General features: G+C 33.9%; 1 protein-coding gene across 1 annotated transcript; it reads right to left on the bottom strand.

Annotated features, from left to right (window-relative positions):
- Positions 1-8,246: 8,246 nt before the first annotated feature.
- On the bottom strand, positions 8,247-19,081 carry LOC110027875 (5-epiaristolochene 1,3-dihydroxylase-like). Its single transcript, XM_020729492.1, is given in 4 exon segments — positions 8,247-8,996; positions 8,999-9,322; positions 15,860-16,053; positions 18,242-19,081. Coding segments are annotated over 4 exon segments (1,530 nt in total). The 5' UTR covers positions 18,924-19,081; the 3' UTR covers positions 8,247-8,666.
- Positions 19,082-20,247: the final 1,166 nt, after the last annotated feature.

The following is a 20,247-nucleotide window of genomic DNA, read 5'->3' as shown; positions in this document are numbered from 1 at the left end:
CATTCACTATAATTTCTTAACAAGGAGAATGATGCTTTCTTATATATTAAATATCACATTAAAAACCTCATTAGTATAATTAGTTATTTAAGAGTTATTAAAATTACATATTTATTTCAATTGCCTATTAGTGACATATAAGCAAATTGAACTTCATTGTTGTGATTAAAGTATTGCTTTTCTAAATTCTTAGTTCGTAGTTCTAATCTTACTCCATGTGGGATCGATATCTAGGACTCCATTAGAACCCTATGTTACTTGAGTGATACGTATACTTACGTTGATAAGTGTGACTTTACAATTATTCAAATATTTTATACATCCATCTTTATCAAATCTATAACTGTTATTAAGTTTTAGTATAGTTGCCGAGGAATTAAATCTTTGAGTAGCAGTATTAAATACTTATATGTTTAAGCATATATAAAGTCACGGTCACATACAAAGCACACAATTCTTATGCATTAATAAAATGAAACTTCATAGACCATTTTATCAAACTGTTACCAACATGATACACCACTGGGCCAAAATCGAGCCTTCCCACTTGGCCAAAATAGCTTATAGCATAAGGGCAAACCGAACTTTTATCCTCAGGCCAAATCCAGACCACAAGAAAGACAAAACAGGGTAGAAATGCCCAGCTAAAATCAATTTCAAAATGAAGCAAGAACTGACTCAGTCATATGAAAAAAAAAGAAAATTTCCAACATTAGTATGATTTCAAAAGAACCAAAATTGAAACTATCCATTGAGGGAAAACAGAGAAAAAAACTTTCAGCCAACATTGAATCCAACATACCCTAAATTCGACCCCACTAAATGGGCCAAAATAGAGCCACAACACATTAAAACCTGCATTCAATATGTATGCTTTGGACAGGGACAGGTCGACAGAAGAGCAGAAGTGATGAACATGATATTGCATCACTATCATGTTCATTTCCATTGGAAAAAGCCCCATGAACTCACATATACAACCGTAACTCACGTTTGTGGGCCATCAGAAAGATATCAAAATTAGCAAAAGCCCCATGAACTCACATATACAACCGTAACTCACGTTTGTGGGCCATCAGAAAGATATCTCCATTGGAAAAAGCCCCATGAACTCACATATACAACCGTAACTCACGTTTGTGGGCCATCAGAAAGATATCAATATTAGCAAAAGCCCCATACATAACCATACCATAGTAGCGGTTGCCATCCAAGCTACATACATAACATGGGGCCATCCAAGCTACATACATATATAATAATATAATTAGAATGAGCATTGAAATTAAAACTAAAATTACTGCATTTTCATCTTTCACCCGCCATAAATCAAAGTTTTTTTCTCAATAACATAATAGTTTCTATTGAAGAAAAACAGATAATAAACTTCTCCCTTATCAAAGTTAATGTCATAGCGGCCATATAATAAGTTAAACAAATGATGTACAACCAAAATAATAACATAATTATTTTGTAAAGGTTAAGAATACATTAATTAAAATTTTCACTAATCTCGTCAGCTATTCCATCTCTCAAAGCTGCTATTTCAGATGCCCCTTCACCATCTCTTGAGTTTGTCTCAGGTGAATCAATTGTAAGTTGTGGTATGGTGCGACCAACATAATACTCAAATGCTTCAGGGGGAATTTGTATTAAGTCCGCATAAACCACAACAAATTCTGCATCAGTTCTTGAAGGATGCTGTTTAATGAAGTTGTGCAATGCCATGATAGCCACTACAATCTGGACCTGTTTTGGAAACGGATAAGTGAGCATATCACACAATATTATCCATTTCTTCTTCCACACTCCGAAAGATCGTTCAATAACCCCTCGCAGTGATGAATGTCTTTGTTTGAATAATTCTTTTTCCTGCGTGCTACACCATTGGACCTTTCAAAATCTGGGATGTGATACTTTGTATCTGGATACCGCTTAAGAAACCCCCTTTGTAAGGGATATCCGGCATCGAGCAAGTAGTACTTATTTGTTGCGTGATGTTAGTTATAAATGTTGGCCCAAGAACACAATATTAATGTCCCAAATATACGTACCAGGAGGAGGGTAAGGGATCCCATATTCTAGGTTCCTAGTAGCAAACTTGTAAACACAGCTATCGTGTGCGCTAACTTCCCATCCAGCCATCACGAAAATAAAACTCATATTGAAATCACACACGACCATGATGTTTTGTGTTGGAGATCCACACCGTCTGATGTGTGTTCCATCAATAGCTCTAATACAGTCTTGTGTCGCATAAAGTTCCCAAAAACCATTCAAAATCAATATACGCTTTTTATTTATATTGAATATTGTGTTGGGCACTTACCTTGAAGAAGGGCATGCATCGAGGGTCATTTGCAATTTGTGTGGGAATGGTCTGAAACGTTGGATCATCAGACTTTATTATCTTGTATGCCAGACTCAACAGCGCATTCAAACCCACGGAGAAATATCAACTAATGGTTTCTGAGGAATGTTGGAACCGCTTCATAGCTCCTCTAATAGATTCATTTTGGGATAAGATATACAGGGTAATTGCCAATACCTCTCTAGCAGTTGTTCTTGATGACCCGTGTAATAGATGAAGGTCCCGAAGCTCATTAAACAGGTCGAGAACTATCACCTTGATCATACGAAATATGTTTGCAAACCTTATCGGGTCTCCATGTAATAACTCTCCAACCCATTTATCCCCAATCTGACTTGATGTCATACAAGGGGTTCGGTCAACGTAAGTGTGATAGTAGAAGTGTAGGAAGATGAGGGCGACAACGACTATGCGGTTATTATTAAGTTGTTCTTCATCCATTCTACAAAATGTGGTAAATCATATATTTTTAAAAATGTATAACGTTGACTTGAAGTATTAAGAAAAGATACTATAGTGTGAGAGAACGAAGACGTAAATGTAAAGACACAAATAATGACATAAAGTTAAAAGAAGACATAAACAAATAGTTCATCACATAATTATTACAATTACTGGTTCTAAAATAAAAACAACTGTCAACCAACATCAGTCATTCATAAAAGAACAGAGGTAAGAAAGAAGGAATTCTGGGTCCAAATTTGCGAAGAATTGCCTGTGAGTGGAATTCCCTAGCAACTTCACGTATTTTAAATACATGGGTTTATCTTCCTTAACACCGGGATATGTATTTAAAATTTTAAGGTACTCCTGAATTGAGTAGTTGTTTGTTGTTGGTGTTGGTGGTGGTGCAGTCTTCAATTTGCAGTATTCAAGAATCGTCTTTATGGAACCTCTGACAAATGCGGCTCCAATTTTCTTCTTATCTGCTCTGGGACGCTTTGTCCCACCAGTTGATTGAACTTCTGTATGGATTTGGGTGGCACCTTCTCCGGGGTGAGCTATGTGTTCGGATGCCAAGTCACGTGTTAAACCAGCAAAGTTCTGGTCAGCTGGGGTGAAAGCATGAGTTCCGGTGGCAATAACACCTATGAACATGCCATCCAACTTTTCTTATAATACTGGATCAATGCCGCTAAGTTTGAACTTTTTTGCTGTTGGCACCACTTGGAATACAATATATAAGTCATTAGTAAAAATCTTCAGGAAGATGCAATCAATCCAAAAAAGCAAATATAGGTATGTATTTACCTCTAACTTTTGAGCCCACCATTCTTCAGGTGCATCTATTGTCCGTTTAATTGGATCCCAACCAAATCCTGTTGATCCTATTTTGAGCTCTTTCCATATTTTCCATTCTTTTTTTAATTGATCCCATTTATTTTTAAGTTTCATCAGATTGTAATCCCTCCTGGTGAGTCCTTTGAATTTAACGGTTATATTCTGCCAACCTTTTTTATTGAAAAAAATGGTCGGCCTATTATCGAACTCAACTTCCCTCAGACAAAGATCACAAAAAGTCAACGTGGTTTCTTTATCCCACATTGTCGATGTTCCAGATTTTTTAGATTTACTCATTTTGACTGTGAATTAAACAAGATAGCATGAATATAAATGTGCTCAAGAGAAAAATCGTATGTACAATAAAATTTTTTTTTTGAAGGAAAACATAATAATTATTCTACTATGCCTCATTTGAAGTGAGTCATTTAAACATATAAGCTGCAATTCATACATTTGTATTGCATGTATTGAAGATTGATAATCCTCCCTCACAATAAACCTATGTCCCGAACAAAGTAGGACAAGAATCAACTCAAAGCTGCTAAATAGTGACATCTCCAAAGCACATAAGAATGAGAAGAGAGTTTTAAGATCAAAGGCCTGATTCAACAACCCAAAATTTGATGTCCATACTTATAACATAGTGGTGTCCAAACATTTCTCAACAATTCGATGCCTTTATGATTCCCCGACCAAGTAGTGCAAATGTTCATATTTAAAGGAAAAAGAGGATTTACATACTCAACATTTAAGTTCCTATGCATTTATAGATTTAACAACAACTTCATCATATAGGGGCTAGCATATATGAACAAATGAAAGTTTACGTGTTACATATGTAAATGTATAAGAATTCCATGGCATGCATGAAAATTTCAATCGCAGTAATAACACACCCAAAGAAAGTAATTTACTGTGAAAATTTCATTCATAGTAAATTTTAGTCTGAATCAATTCATACGAATGAAAAATAATTTAATTATCAGCATCTATCCGTAAAACATAGTAATGAGCAGTATCTCTTCATTTCCCTTCAGTGTGACATGCTTAGATCCTACCCATTGGCATTTAATACCTACAAATACGATAGGATGTGCCAAAAACAATGAAATCTAAATATTTGAGGTATGGATATATTATTACTAAATGAAATTTTGGTAAATGAGAAGATCTCTTAGGGATTACAGTGCTCAATGTTGTAGACAATTCTTGTAATACTGCAATTTTCCAAACATAACCAAATAAACATTATATGCTAAAGAAACAATAAAGATTAACATTCAAAGAAGAAACTGCTTTTCCATTGAACTGTAGAAATGTACAGAAACAAGGTGAAGGTCAGAAAATCAAATAGAAAATTACAAGTTTTATCTTTCACAACACAAGAAGGTCGGAAAATCAAATAGAAAATTACGAGTTTTATCTTTCACAACACAGCAAAATAATGACATGAAAAAAAAAAGATATTGAACAAGAATCAAAATTAATAGGAAGACCAAAAGACCTAAAGACCAAATATAACTTAAATAGCATTTGTAATACCAAAAAATGTGAAGTTGTAAACCTTCAATTGCTAATAAACCCATCGACCCCTGCCAAACACAAGAGAAATTTTTATAAGCATTTGCATATAAACCAAACAATTATTATGTATTTACACATCAAAGACCTATAAAAAAGGTAATCAATGATTATATGCAAATTCCTTGACCCTTTAAACAAAATATAGCATAATTGTCAAATTGGGAAGGTTTTAGTTTCCCCAAGGGAAAAAAATAGCAAGCCAAGAGGTTTCAGCTCCATATTCAACTCCACATTCACATCTACAAAGTTGAAATCAGAGATCTACATCACGAGTTCTACATCTACATTTCAGCTCCATATTCAACACCACATTCACATCTACAAAGTTAAAAATAACAGATCTACATCTACAAAGTTGAAATCACAGATCTAGATTTACCCCCACATCAACTCCATATTCAACTCCACATTCACCGAAAGACTACTGGATTTACTCCATATTCACAAATCAACCTTGCATATTCACTGATAGTTTCCACAGAAGAACTGTAAGAAGCGGAGGGAGGACCGGAGGGAGAAACAAAAGAGGAGAAGGATGAGAAGAGCGGAGGGAGGAGCGGAGGGAGGATGCCTTACCTAATGCCTTACCTACGGAGCGACTTCGGCCAAGGAGACGGAGAGGAGCGCCGAACGAACGAAAGAGGAGAGGAGCGACTTCGGCCGAGGGCACCGTGGTAAAACCTAGTATGGAAAACGCGGATTGTGGGGATAGAGGGGCGATCAATGTGTAATATAAAATCAGAAACTCAGTTTTCAAATATGCAGTACAAACACGCGAAACAAACACACAGGCGGCGTTTTCGAAACACCCCACCTAAAAGCTGCCCCAAACGGGTCCTAAATCTCTCTCGAAATTGCTGATCATGATTGTATTATGGTTCTGACCTAAATTTCTCTTAAAATTGTTGCTCATGGTCGTATTATGGTTCTACATACTCCAACTCCATAAAATGCATTGAATCTTCACATTTTTCTTATTCATTGACCTGCAAAAAATCCACATCATTCATTATCCATTTTCGCCCTTTCATACACTATTAAACTTATACATCTACGACTTGTCAAATCTATCCAAACTAGGGTCCCTTGACTTAGTCATTAGCCTTCTCTCATCCTTTAGTCTCTAAATCATTTAAAACTTCATCAAACACTCTAGATCACATTTTAACACATTATTCTAAGTGTTTGTTTGGGATCACTTTCTGTATTCTATTTTTCTTTTTGTTTTTAGATTTTTTTATTTTTTTGTTTTTTCGCATTTTATTTTTAGAAAATGAATTTGGTACTATTATAATTTATATGATTTTAGAAGTAAGAAAATATAAAATATGTTTATAAAGACAAAATATACTTTTTTTTATAAAAAGATCGAGTCCACGTGCACTCTAGTGCCACTCACAACGTATACTACATTTTCCTTGCTTCACATAACACAAAGCATTACTCGTGGTTGGTAGGCAGTGGGCGGCTGGCGGCAGCAATCGACAACCATTGGCTAGTGGCGGGTAGAAGGTGGCGGGCGGCAGACGACGTTTGCTAATAGTTGGCGGGTCAGCTGGCTATGGGCGGCGGCAGGGGGCTAGTAGTGGTGGCTGCGGGTTATGCGACTCCCTGTTTCTCGTGTTTTAAAAATAGAAGAATTTTTTTTTATATTTTGAGTATTTTAAAAATAGAAGTGTTCCTCGAAAAAATAAAAAATAGAAATAAAGCAAAAATAGCAAGATTGGTATTCTTTCCAAGTGTCTAGATTCATTGAACCACCCCATAGGGCGTGCAAGTTGCTTGGAATCTTCCAGAACATCCCAAAATAGGACAAAATCGCTCAAAACCCCACTGTAACCGTTTCTAACGTCTAGGCACCAGTTTTAGGGCCTTAGGAGCCATCTTCTCTGTCATCTGGTGCCTAGGCGCCATCCAGCAGACAACCTCACCATTTTGCCATGTTTCGCTCTGTTTCGCCCCGTTTCAGTTCTGTTTCGCTCCAAATTGTTATACCTACAAGATAAGTATGAAAATAACATTTCCTTAAAGTTTAATTTCATTCAAAAACATGTGATAAATGTAAAGGAGATTAAGCATAGAAAGATATATCAAAATGTGTCAGGTCAGAATTTTCTTCTTTGCTCGTTCTGACTCAAAAGTGCACCGTTTTTGCTTCATTTTCTCCATAAGTCTATTTCTTGTACCCGAAACCAAAAACATGCAAAGTACATTCTCTTAAAGTGTAATATCATTAAAAATGAGTCTAAAATATAAATATGAAAAAGTAGTCATTTTTTAGGCGCGTCGCTTGAGCTGACCTTTTTCTTCAATAAAATAGAGATTTAGAGCATAATAAATATGTCTTTGGTGATTAAGGAAGATTAAGGTGGCCTCTCCTTGAGAAATTGAAGTTGTCTTAAGTTGTAGTTTACTTAAAGAATTTCTCTATGGGAACTTTTAAAGTGGAGAGAAGAAAGATGAAGAGGCAAAATAAAAAACATATAATTAAGTTTAATTATTATATTACAACACCACCTTTCATGTAATTTTATTCCTTCTATTCTCATAACACTTAAAATCATTTATGATTCAACTACTGTAAATAATTATTGATGGTTTATGTTATATAAAATTACATTTTGAATTTAGTCAAGATCACTCTCTTTTATGTAAAGCTTCACTCCTTTGGTAATATTGAAAGCAATACTCATATTTTGGAGAGGCTAAGATAAATATTAAAATTTTTAAGCTGTTATATTTATGTCACTTTTGCTATCTTACACAACAATTTAAGGTTCCAGCATCACTCATTAGTTTCTATACTTATTATACTTCATTTATTGGGATATTTTTCAATTACTTTCAAGTTTGTCTTAGTGATTATTGGTGTTTCTAAGTGATGGAAGGTTACCGAAATTAAGTTCCATAATATTTAATAAACTCATTCGTAATACTTTGTGCTTCTAAATGATGTATGGTATCAAGATGAGATAGAGCCATAACAGTAATGAAAAATAAAGGCCTACATAAAAAATTCCATCAATAAAGCTTCATTCTTCTTGACATCCTAAAGACTTTAATACCTTATAATAAGAAAATATTACATCACTCCTAATGCATTTAGAGTCTAATTATGAGATGTCACGTGTCAAATTGGCTCCATCATTTTTAACACTGATCAATATCGGTATACTGCCGTGGGGCCCGCTTGATACGTGGCAAATCATCGTTGGACTCCGAACGATTCCTGTTGTAATATTTTCACATAAAAGCAACTATTACATAAGGATTTCAAATTCAGAGTCCAATGGTGAAGCGCCACGTGTCAAGTGAGCCCACCGTTTTTAACATTGAGCAATACCAGTGTATTATGGTGAGACTCACTTGACACTTAACACATCACAATTAAACTCTTTAGGAGTGCTCATGTAATATTTTCACATAACTAGAACAAATCAGCACCAGGAGGAAGAGGATTGCGACAGATGGGCAGTAAACAGAGAGGGAACTTCCTCTTCGCCGAAATTCCGAAAGCTTCACTCATGTCTAGGAGCCCCTCTCCTTCTTCTCCCAGATGCTCCCAATCAAAATAGTAAAGCAAATGCGCAAGCGCCATCTCAATCGTCGCCAACCCAAACTGCATTCCTGGACAAATCCTCCTCCCGGCACCGAAAGGTATGAAATCCATATGCCCCCCCTTAAAATCAACGCCACTCTCTTCAAATCTCTCGGGACGAAATACATTCGGCTCATCCCAATTGTCGGGATCTCTTCTCTTCCGATCGCCCAAGCGTTCACCATCACCGTTGTTTTGGCCGAAATCTCATATCCCATCACCTCACAACTCTCCTGATTCTCCCTCGGAAGCAGCAATGGAATCGGAGGGTGCATCCGCAGCGTCTCCTTGATCACCAGATGCAAATAGGGAAGCCTGCCGCTACTCATTACATCTTCTTCGGCGATTAGGGTTGCCATGGGGCGGCCAAATTGGTGCCTAACCTCTCTCTGCGCCCTTCGCATGACGCTTGGATTCCGAATCAGCTCTGACATTGCCCATTCTATTGCTGTGGCTGTTGTCTCTGTTCCGCCCACAAGCAAATCCTGGATTTATGTATGAGTCATGGTTAAATAGCCACAAGCATTTAAATTTCTGATTTAAAATTATATTTTGATGACTGTAATAAATTAATGATGAAGTATAATAATTACTATAATGTTTTCAAAATGATGCTAAGAATTTATTTTGTGGTTCTTTTACTAGAATGCATATCCCAATTTGTATTTTTTCGGAAAATTTATGTGTGCTACAAAATTTTTTTGTATTTACACATGTAATGTATGTAGTTATGACATTTTGGTATGACAAAATTATGCATAGAAATGTAAATTTTTCTTTTAAAATATTAATAATAATGATATTTTTAATGTAATGTTGAAATTTTGATTGTTATTCATGTAATTATATGTATACTTGAATATGGTCTAGATTCAAGGTGTGAAACCTGACATATTACTAAACTGATTAGATGACTCTATTAAATCAACTCAACTAAGAAACTTGACCAAAAAACCCAATTGCAAAGCTCACTTATGACGATCATTTCAAAAATATTTAATCGAGCCAGCCCGACAACTCACCTAGAAAGATCAACTTGAGCCAGCTGATCTCCCTAAGAGATTAAGTTGCCAAAGAATATCAACTTGCCTTATAATCGAGTTGGTTGATTGAAGTGTTACCAAAATGTGAAATCAAAAGTAAAGTGGTTTGTAAGAAATACTAGCCCATGTAAGTTGTTAAAAGGATATTATTAATTATAACACCTACGTTAAAAGAGATTAGATAAGGTAAATCTAAGAACTTTTGGGGCTCATGTGAAATGAATAAATTATGTCTAACATATAAACCAATCATTCTATAAATAAATAGATCATTGTAATCTAGTCTATGGATATTTAGATATTGAAAGATAATTCTTCTCTCTTTCTCCGTTTATATTTTTGTAAATCTTTCTTTATTATTGAAAGATAATTCTTCTCTCTTTCTCCGTTTATTTTTTTGTAAATCTTTCTTTACTAAATTTATTCTCTAGCAGTACGAAACCACAAGAAAATCAGGAAATCACATCCTGAAAATTTTGTGTAGTGTGAAATATAAAACAAATAAGAAGAGGAGTTACACAAAGAGTAGGGCAAATTAATTAGAAAATTTCTACTAACATAGAATGCACAAATGAGTTTATGGTGTGACAAATTAACAAGCTAAAAGAATGGATGATAATAATGATCCAAGAGACCCTAGAGCATGTGTCGAATTTAATGTCATAAATGTAGGTGTCATTTTCCTTGCCAGAATTAGCAACATAAGAGAGAAGAGCACTGATTTCTGGTATAAGAAAAATCTTATAATCTCTTTGATGTGGGCTCCTCCACCTTAGTTGAGGTTTTGAGGTGGCCTCGTTTGGAGAAAACATTCTCAAGTCAATTCACCAAAGCTAAAGCCCCATAAAGATTATTGATTCCTTCTTTGGAATCTTATAAGGATAAATTTGAACAAATTGACCATGCCACCTAGCTCATTCGAATCCGTAGTCAATATGCTTTGAATAAAAGATACTTTGAAGTGTGATTTGTTCTTCATGAATCTAAGGAGATTAATACTATGGGGGTTCATTATCTGGCTATTAAAAGTGATAACGTCCTTTATCGAGTTAAAGTGCATGTTTATAACACAATTTGCTAGTGCCAATAATATATAAAAAACACTCATATGATTATTGCAAAATTTCTAGGAGCTAGGAGAGTTTCTAAAATCCTTGATTAATCGTTTCCACACAAAAAAGGTAGAAGTCAAAGATTTTAAACACATAGTCATGTATGTTGCACTCGAACAAGGATTGATGGGAGACATTTTTGTTATACTTTTAGCTTATCTAGTTGAGTTATTATAAGTGACCCATAACCATATTTTGGTTGAAGAAAAAAACATTTTTCCTGACTCCTCACATGAGCTGCATTCAATAAAGATGAGATATAACATAATTCACCAATGGGAAGGAGGTTGCCTTGTGTAGCATATGATGAGAAAAAAACTTTAAATAGTGTTGACCTAGTTAATTTTGGGAAGCAAGCCCATTTCCAAGAATGTTAAGTCGATCCTATAGAAGGAAAAATCAGTATAAGGAGGTGTGGTTTGATCGTAGTATTAAAAGAGGGTCACCACCCCTATCCACTAATTACATATTTCAACTATTTTCCGAGTTTCAATAGTCAAAGTAGTAAAGATGATATAAAATAAGCCATATTTCCAAAATTCCACACTAAAAACTTGAGATATCAGGTATATCATCATGACCATGGCCATAAGAACCAAAAAAACAGACATCTAAGGAACTTAATCGAGAAATTGATTATGTCTGAAAAGTTTAAGAGATTTATCACACCAAAGGCAAACACTAAGAGACAAAGGAAAATACTTATGAAGGAACATTGAGGCCATCTTTACATAAGCTATCCATATAGTTGGGGTAGTTTTAGCTATTATAGATAGAGATAAGGTAGAGGCATCTCCCCAAACAAGCATTAAACGACTTTGGTTAGGAAAAGGAAACTTGGTGAAGTCATCTCGACAACCTATGAGTGATTGCCTTCCAATCACTCAATTTTTTAGTTGAAGATGTACCAACTGCTAAGAAAATCCCTATAATAACTTTATTGTAGTCACCATGTTGATTACAAACTGCAAGATTGATAGCAACCTTATTGACATGATAAGTTTAGTTAATAAAATTTTCAAAAATGTCCATGACAAGATGAACTTGGGATCTTCCTACTTACTCACAATCTTGAGACCTTTAATTAATTTTTCTAGAGACAAAGGAAACCATGAGGGGCATTTCCATGCTTATTACTTAGAAGAAAATTTATATGATTCACCACCATGGTCGATTTTACTATGGTCAATTTTTCCATGACCTAAAATCCTATCATCAACTATCATCTTCTAAACACTTTTAGGATGGTAGTAAAAACCAATCATGTTGTGGTCAAACTTTAGAGAGAAAGGAAAGTGATCAAAGTCAAAGAAAATCTTGTGCAATCTCACACATACTACTTGCAAGCTATGAGTAGCATTCAAGAGGAGCTTTTATAGCTTGATACATAGAGAGAGAGCTGGTTGAAGAAAAATAAAGTAATATAGGAAGCTACTATTATGGAAGAAGAATTACGAAGGCTATTCATACTTAATAATACCTTGATGCAGGTCAAAAGGTAATATTTAGTATATAAGGAAATATGTTGTCTTAGTTAATAAAGGAGTTTCCTAAGGTTAATAATGACTTTGCTTTTCACTCACTCAATATGGAACTAAGAGTTTAGCCTGTGAAATAAAAAATGAGACAAATTATCATTACTCTCAATGAGCCAATTCACCAAGTATGGAAGTTGTTGAATGTTGAATACATCATAGAAGCTAAATACCTGAATTGAATTGTGAATGTAATAATGATTCCAAAATCAAATGTAAAGTGGCAAATATGCTTAAACTTTGATAACCTAAACTCATCCTTCCTAAAAGATAGTTATTTTCTACCAGATACATGAACCAGTTGACTTTGCAATCAAGTATTTGTTTATGAGCTCCTTGGATGCATTCTCTAGACATCATCATATTATAAATGTACTCTTTCAATTTTAAGAAGGCTACTTTTTAATAAGAGTTGGTATGTATTGTTATAATGTAACGTTCTTTATGCTTCAAAAATAGGCATAACTTAATAAAAAAGTAATGTAAATAATTTTAATATTTAAAAATAAAAATAAAATTGAGATGTGTGTTGATAATATGTTTTACAAAAGTAAATTATTGTACTAAAAAAATAAAAGATGATAAGGTAACCTTTAAAATATTATGGAGATTAAATATGAAATTAAGATCATTTGCAAATTTATAAGTGGGTCAAAAAAATTTTTGGGCTACTTACTAACTAAATTATTTGGTTAACTCACTTCATATCTAATTGGAAATAAATTATTGGACTTCTTCAAAGTTATGAGAAGTGCTAAACACTTCTATTAGATGGAAGCATGCAAATAAGACTTCATTCGAAGAAATAAAAGTTTTGTCATCTCTAATGAATATTTTATTTTATTTTATTTTTCAAGTCTGCTAGAGATCTTGAAATATTTCAATTTATATGTTAAGATGTGTCATTTAAAGAATAATATAATACCACCAGAGATAGTAATATTACATTAAAATGGATCCAACCATTCATACAAGAAAAATCTTTGAGATTTCTAAGTCTACATAATCAATGGCTTTAGCCTACCTCTCAGATGTAAGATACAGTTTATTTAATTCTAGGGTCTTGTATCCCTACAAGGTTAAACCATCATAATTAATTTACATCCTAAGATTTTTGACTCCCTAGAATAATCTTGATTAAAGTATTGTTTTATATCATGAAGGATTATATGATAAATTTCATGAAAATTGATATTTAGGTCCTCGGATTGATAGATTGATTTGAAAGGATTTGATTGTAATTGAAATATTGGGACCTAGATTCTAATAACAACGGGTCATAGAAAGGCCCAGGAAAATGGCTAGCTAACTCTGTGAAAAAGGCATAGCATGAAAATTTAAATTATAAATTTATTGAAAAATTGTTAATTTTTTTATTTGAGAGACTAGATTTAGTTTGAAAGAGTCTGGTGCGATCGAATTGTTTTGAGTTGAAACACTTTGATCTAGAAGTAACTTATTTTTTAAAAAAATTGATTTGAGTTGATTGATTTGAATAAAGTTTGACTTGAGTGATTCCCTTGAGTTTAAAACTTGAGTTGATTTATTTTGATTTAAGCTCATTGATTTTAGTTAAAGAAGGTTAATATTGAACATGATCTGTTGGTTTACATGTTGTTTGAAGGTTTTTAAAGCTTTTTTAGGGTTTTCAAAGTTGATTTATGAAGTTTTGTTAAAGTTTCAAGTTATTAAAGTTTATTTGAAATTATCTAAAGCATGTTTAAAGGGCGAGTTCTTGTTGAAGTTTTATTTGAATAATGTAAGTTTTAAAATTGAACTTAGTGAAATTTGAAAGTTTTGAAAGCTTGAATTTTATAATTTTTTTTGAATTTTAAATGTTTCCGCTTTGAAGTATTAAATTTTATGTTTTTGAACTTTAATGTTTTTGGAGTTTTAAAAGAATTCTTTTAATTTTTAAAAATTTTAAAAGTTCTTGCAAATTTGAGCTTTAAAGGCATTTTAAAAAGTTATAAGTTTTAAAAGGTTTGAGTTTTACAAGTTTTAAAAGATTTAAGTTTTAAAGCATTTGATTTATGCAAATTGGCTCCATTCTTAGACTTAGACTTTGACTTGGACTAGAAGAGTTTTTTTAAATTTAATAGTTTGATTAAGGTGGGATGCTTGATGCTGAAATTTTGATTGAAGTGAAATCCCAAGTTTAAAAATTTAATTGAAGTGGAAATTTGAGGTTGAAAGCTTGATCAAAATGGAACCTACACTAGGAGAAACGATAGATTAAAAAAAATTCTAGATGGAGTGTGGCCCATACTCTAAAATAAATCCAAACTCTATAAGGAGGCTAAATGAGTAAAGTAACCTAATTATTAGGTATAATGACCTAGTCAAGATGCCCTTGGCTTTATATCATTTTAGGTGCATTTTTATCCATAAATTATTAATCAATCGGATAGTAAGAGGTCTCTACTATTATCATAGTGATGATAAATCTAGAATTTCTTACTATGAGGTGGTTTGAGGTGTTTTTTTCAGTAATTATGCTTTACTTCATCCTACAACAATTACATAGTTGAAGGGGTTAAGTATATTTATTTTATATGTCCTATTCCGTTGCACTAGTTAGAGGTACCTAGTAATCTAATATAGACTTCTAGACTGTACTATTCTAGGGCATGTGTGATCTAGAGTTTTATTTCTAAATTGGCTAACCTAGGATTCATAGTGTTGGTAGATTTTGGAGTTGTTTTTTATTCTTAATATTTATATCATGATTTGTTTTAGCTTCATATTTTATCGATCATTGTGAAAATTAGGGTATTTTAGAATCAGGTGTTAGCAGTCGGTTTTCTATCTTAAGTTGGTGTTCTCCTTTGGCTCTCTATCCTAAGTTGGTGTTTTCCTTTATTTTCTTCCTAGGTTTAATTTCTAATGTTCAGTTTATTATTATATGTTGAAGCTTACAAGCTAAATATGTATGTTGTTTATGCCTTTCACACTACCCACTTCAGGCTTTAATTTCATGCAAATGCTTGATTTTTTTTTATGTTTAATTTTTAAAAATATAAAAATGTATTTTTTTTTTTAAAATATATTCTTTGTCACATAAAGATAACATTTAGGAATGTGAATGATCTTAATATAAGAAATATCTAAAGTGTGGAATTACCCAAAACTTGTATTTTTAGGAGTTAAGCTTTTAAATCACCATTTATGAACAGAACTCATTCATCTTTTAAATGAAAATTGAAATGAATTAAAAAAAAATATATATCCATCGATGTTATTTTTAATTTTTATATAACATCGATGTTATCTTTTCATATAGAGACAAAAGTTAGATCAGCTGATGAAGAAATTGGAGTTTAGTAGCGTACGTTGATGATAGCCTTGATGTGGTCGTCGGTGATGGGGAACTGAAGGCTTCCGTCCTCTTGGATTCTGAGCAGAACGTCTGTGATGTCCTCCTCTTCCACCAATTGCTTCTTCCGCTTCTTTCTGTGCTCCTCTATGATTTCTTTGTTTATGTGGTCTAGCTTAAGCTGGCACTGCTGCAACTTGCGTTGAAAGCCTGGAATCACTTCAATATTTTTAAAAAACAGACTCATAGTTCATCTTTTATATATATATATATATATAGACACACACACATATATGCCGTCCATCCTTTAATATATATATATATATAATATATGCATATTTATATGTCTAGTACCTAAACTTGTATGGTTGAATGCGCAACACTCAAATATTTAATTTTAAATCAATAATACAACAATTACAAAATTTTTAGAATTGAAGTAGATATTTTCACGTTAGATTTATGACACTAATTATAAACGTGGAACATATAAAATTCGGCCTTCATAAAGTGAAAATTTCTTTCAAAATTGTTCATAAAACCTAAATTTCAGCATTTTTCGATCTCATGGATCATTTTTTAAGCATCATAAGATCAAATTTTTTGACAATTTGAAATTTATTTCCAACGTCTTTGACAATTACGTCTGCATAAAAGTGGACAACTGATACATCGTTAACAATTTTTCATCATTTTTCACGGATTTCTAGGTATGACACAAATCTCAAGATAATTTTTGAGGAAGAGAATATTAAAACTTTAATTAAAAATTATCATGTACTTCGATTTTAGTCAACTTACAATCAGACAAATACAATGTCGAAAAAATTTGTCCAAATATTTTTAGTGCCCCAATTGGAAGGTCAAATGAATTTTAAATCGGATTAGCTTATATTCATATTGGGCAGCTCGACGAAAAAACTCTAACAAGTCTAGGAACACTCAATTATGATATCACTAAGACACTAAATGTCTTTGAAATGCTTTTTGAGGATCTCTTTAAGCCATCTGATGAAATGGTCCAATATTTTTTCATATTTAACAGGAGACCTCTTCTAGACATTATAAATAGAGCCTTAACACCTAAATGAAAAAGAGAGGAAAGGCAATAAAATGAACCAAAGGAAAACTGATGTTTAGAGAAGGAGTTGAACCCTCCCATAATTGATACAAAAGGTTCAATAAACACCACCCACTTTTGCTGCTGACACTATTAACCATCATCAACTACCATTCGCTGCTTATGACGAATTCCCTTGCAGTGTCACAACGTGAGTTACAGAAATTCGGCATATGTTGCAGAACAGTGAAACCCCAAACGAAGCAATATGTACGTCGTGCAATGAACCCAAATACGATGCAATGACTTACTTTGCATATGGTGCAATGACACATTCTAAAGAGAGTGTAAAAATGCATCTTAAAATGATGTAATGATGCATCCCAAAGATGGTGTAGCAATACACCTTGCATACGGTACAACGATGCACTCCGAAGATGTTTTAACAAAACATCTTACATATGGTGCAACAGTTTATACCGAAGACGGTGTAATGACGCATCTTGATGACGGTATAACAACACACCCTAACTACAAAGCACAGATGCACCTCACAACAACTGCTTACAACTATCGTACTCATAATACAATAAATTTCTCTGCATTCCTCACAGCTCACTACTCCAGACTGTGGTAAGCAAATCATGCAGCTCCCAACTCCGACCTTTGAGCCTAAAAGTGTTATCATAGCTCACCAATATGCCTTACATGACCAACAATGACCTATGTGGTTCACCGCTTATGCAACTCCCAACTCCAGACTCTGTGACATACGAACATTATCACAGCTCACTACTATGACTTATGTAACCAACTACGTCCTATATGGCTCAGTTACTGCAACTCCCTACGACAGCCTCTGTAGCCAATTAATGCTTCTGAAGCAATCATTTATGGACCACATTCACAGTAGACTATTGCCTCCAAATCAATTGACAATGATCTTTGTCACCCGCTAATGTTATTATTTCCTAAACACCATTATACATCAACAATGTAATTTCATGTTTCCTAACTCAGGCGAAGAGTCTCACAATTATATATTGACAACTTCAAATAGGCTAGACCTATTTCAATCTTTTATAGAGTTATATATATATATATTAAGGTGTCTCTTTTTGCTTACTTCATTTTAATTATCAGAGTGCATACAAATTTTTAGTGCAATAATAAATATTAAATAATTACTCTATCCTCATGAAATTTGGATTTAAGAATATTGCAAAATCATTTAAGCATATTTATTCACTTTAAAAAATAGGACTTCTGAAATAATTTTGTGCTAAATATTGCGAAGCAGTATTTTCCCATCAATCATTAATTCAAACACAATCGTACCTGTGATGTGACTAATGAACGGCATTGACGGGAAGAGATCGACCACACAGAAGCCAGAAATCAACTCCACAACCTCGCCAAGAGCAGCCTGGAACAATTTCTGGTCTGCTGTCTTTCCGCCTACAGAAGCCCTAGCTGTGATACTATTACTGAGCTGCAAAAACAACCCACTGAGGTTGACGGTGGCCCCTTCTGCTGCAGAGGCCGCAATAAATTTGATCAAATTTGAGATCTCATCTTTTCTTATATGCCGAAAGGAGCGCACACGCTTCACGCTGAAAAGCTCCAAGAGACAAAGGCGACGCATCTGACGCCAGAAATCACCGTAGGGGGCGAAGGCAATGTCCTTACCACCATAGCAGATGGCATTTATTGATGAATTGATGGGGCGGGTGGCGAAGATAGTGTCATGGGTCTTCATTATCTCTTTGGCAACGACAGAGGAGGAGACGACGACGGCGCGAATCTCACCCAGCTTTAGGGACATGATGGGGCCGTGGATGGCGGAGAGACAGTGAATGGTTTGATGAGGGGGTTGTTGTCCGAGGAGATGGTGCAGACCACCAATGACGGGGAGATTCCATGGGCCTGGGAGGGGTTGTTTGGCTTGAGACTTGGGTTTTTTAAGAAAGATGGTTAGGAGTAAGAAGATGAGTGGGATGATGATGATATGAAGCTCCATTGTTGGCACACTATGATTACTGTTATATATCTATATATATTCCGGTAAACAGTAGTAACTCTGATTGTAGAGGAAACAATATCATAATCTCAAAACTGTGTTGATTGTGACATTATTTCTTCTTTGTAGTCGTATTAAATATTATCCTTGAGTGAAGTGGCATGATTAACAAAATTTATTTCGGGAAATGTTGTATTTAGCTTTGTCACTTTGTAAGTGTTTTGGTTCTCAATTTAGACATTGTGACATGTTTAAATTTGAATATATGGTCTTTATTATGACAAATGTCGATATTGCATGGTTCCTCACCGTCATCTACAAGCCATTATTTCATGCGGACAGCGGATGTAAAGAAATTTTTTTTTTTTAAAAAGAAAAATTAAAATCGGGCCCCATTGACATACACTTTTGGCAGGGGAACGATTTTAATTGGTTCACTGTACGCATTTCTGTGTTTCACCGTATGTATTTCTGCGTAAGATGAACGTACCTAATAATTTTTCGTCATCTACGGCGTGACTTCCGTGTGTTTCACCGTATGTATTTCTGCGTAAGATGAACGAACCTAATAATTTTTCGTCATCTACGGCGTGACTTCCGTTATGCTTTTTCTTTTTAAATTTATAGCATAAAGGATTAGGTATGATTTAAGTTATTAATGTAGATAAAATATTTAATAAAAACGTATATAAAATGATATTAATTGCAGACGGGACACATAATACGTTGGATAATATTTCCTTGATGATGATGGTCTATGAGTATATGATGATAAGGATTATGATTGTTGCATGTTTGATTTTGTATGATTACAGGCAAATTTTAAAATCCAAACAATGAACATTAATTACGTACACAGATATGGTAATAGAATATTGGTAAATTTACATAGATACCATCCAGTTCTGATGCATTAACATCCCTAGCACCTGAACTTCAATTATTACATAGACCACCTTCCCTATGCAAGAAAATGTGTATTTCAATGTTTGAGGGTGCATAGAATTAATTTATTTCCCTAAAATAAATTAATTTTATCTCACATTTCCGAATCACTTATCCCAAAACTTGATCAAGATCTTCCTTCATGAGAGATACAGAGCCTCGTATCTACTCATAATGACCTCCATGATACGAATGACAAGATGCCTGAAGGGATAGAACCTAAAATACAAATATATTATTTTTTTTATATTTTTTAAAAAAATACAAATTTTTATAAAATCGGGTTACTCATGAATCTCCCTTTGGCTCAATGTATAAGCGTATGAAGGTGTCTTTGTTTGAAGGGTTGGGAGTAAATGGACTTGGCTTATTCAAAGAG

Source organism: Phalaenopsis equestris, unplaced genomic scaffold, assembly GCF_001263595.1.
Source record: "Phalaenopsis equestris unplaced genomic scaffold, ASM126359v1 Scaffold000459, whole genome shotgun sequence".
Classification (NCBI taxonomy): Eukaryota; Viridiplantae; Streptophyta; class Magnoliopsida; order Asparagales; family Orchidaceae; genus Phalaenopsis; species Phalaenopsis equestris.
This window is presented reverse-complemented; position numbering and strand designations above follow the sequence as displayed.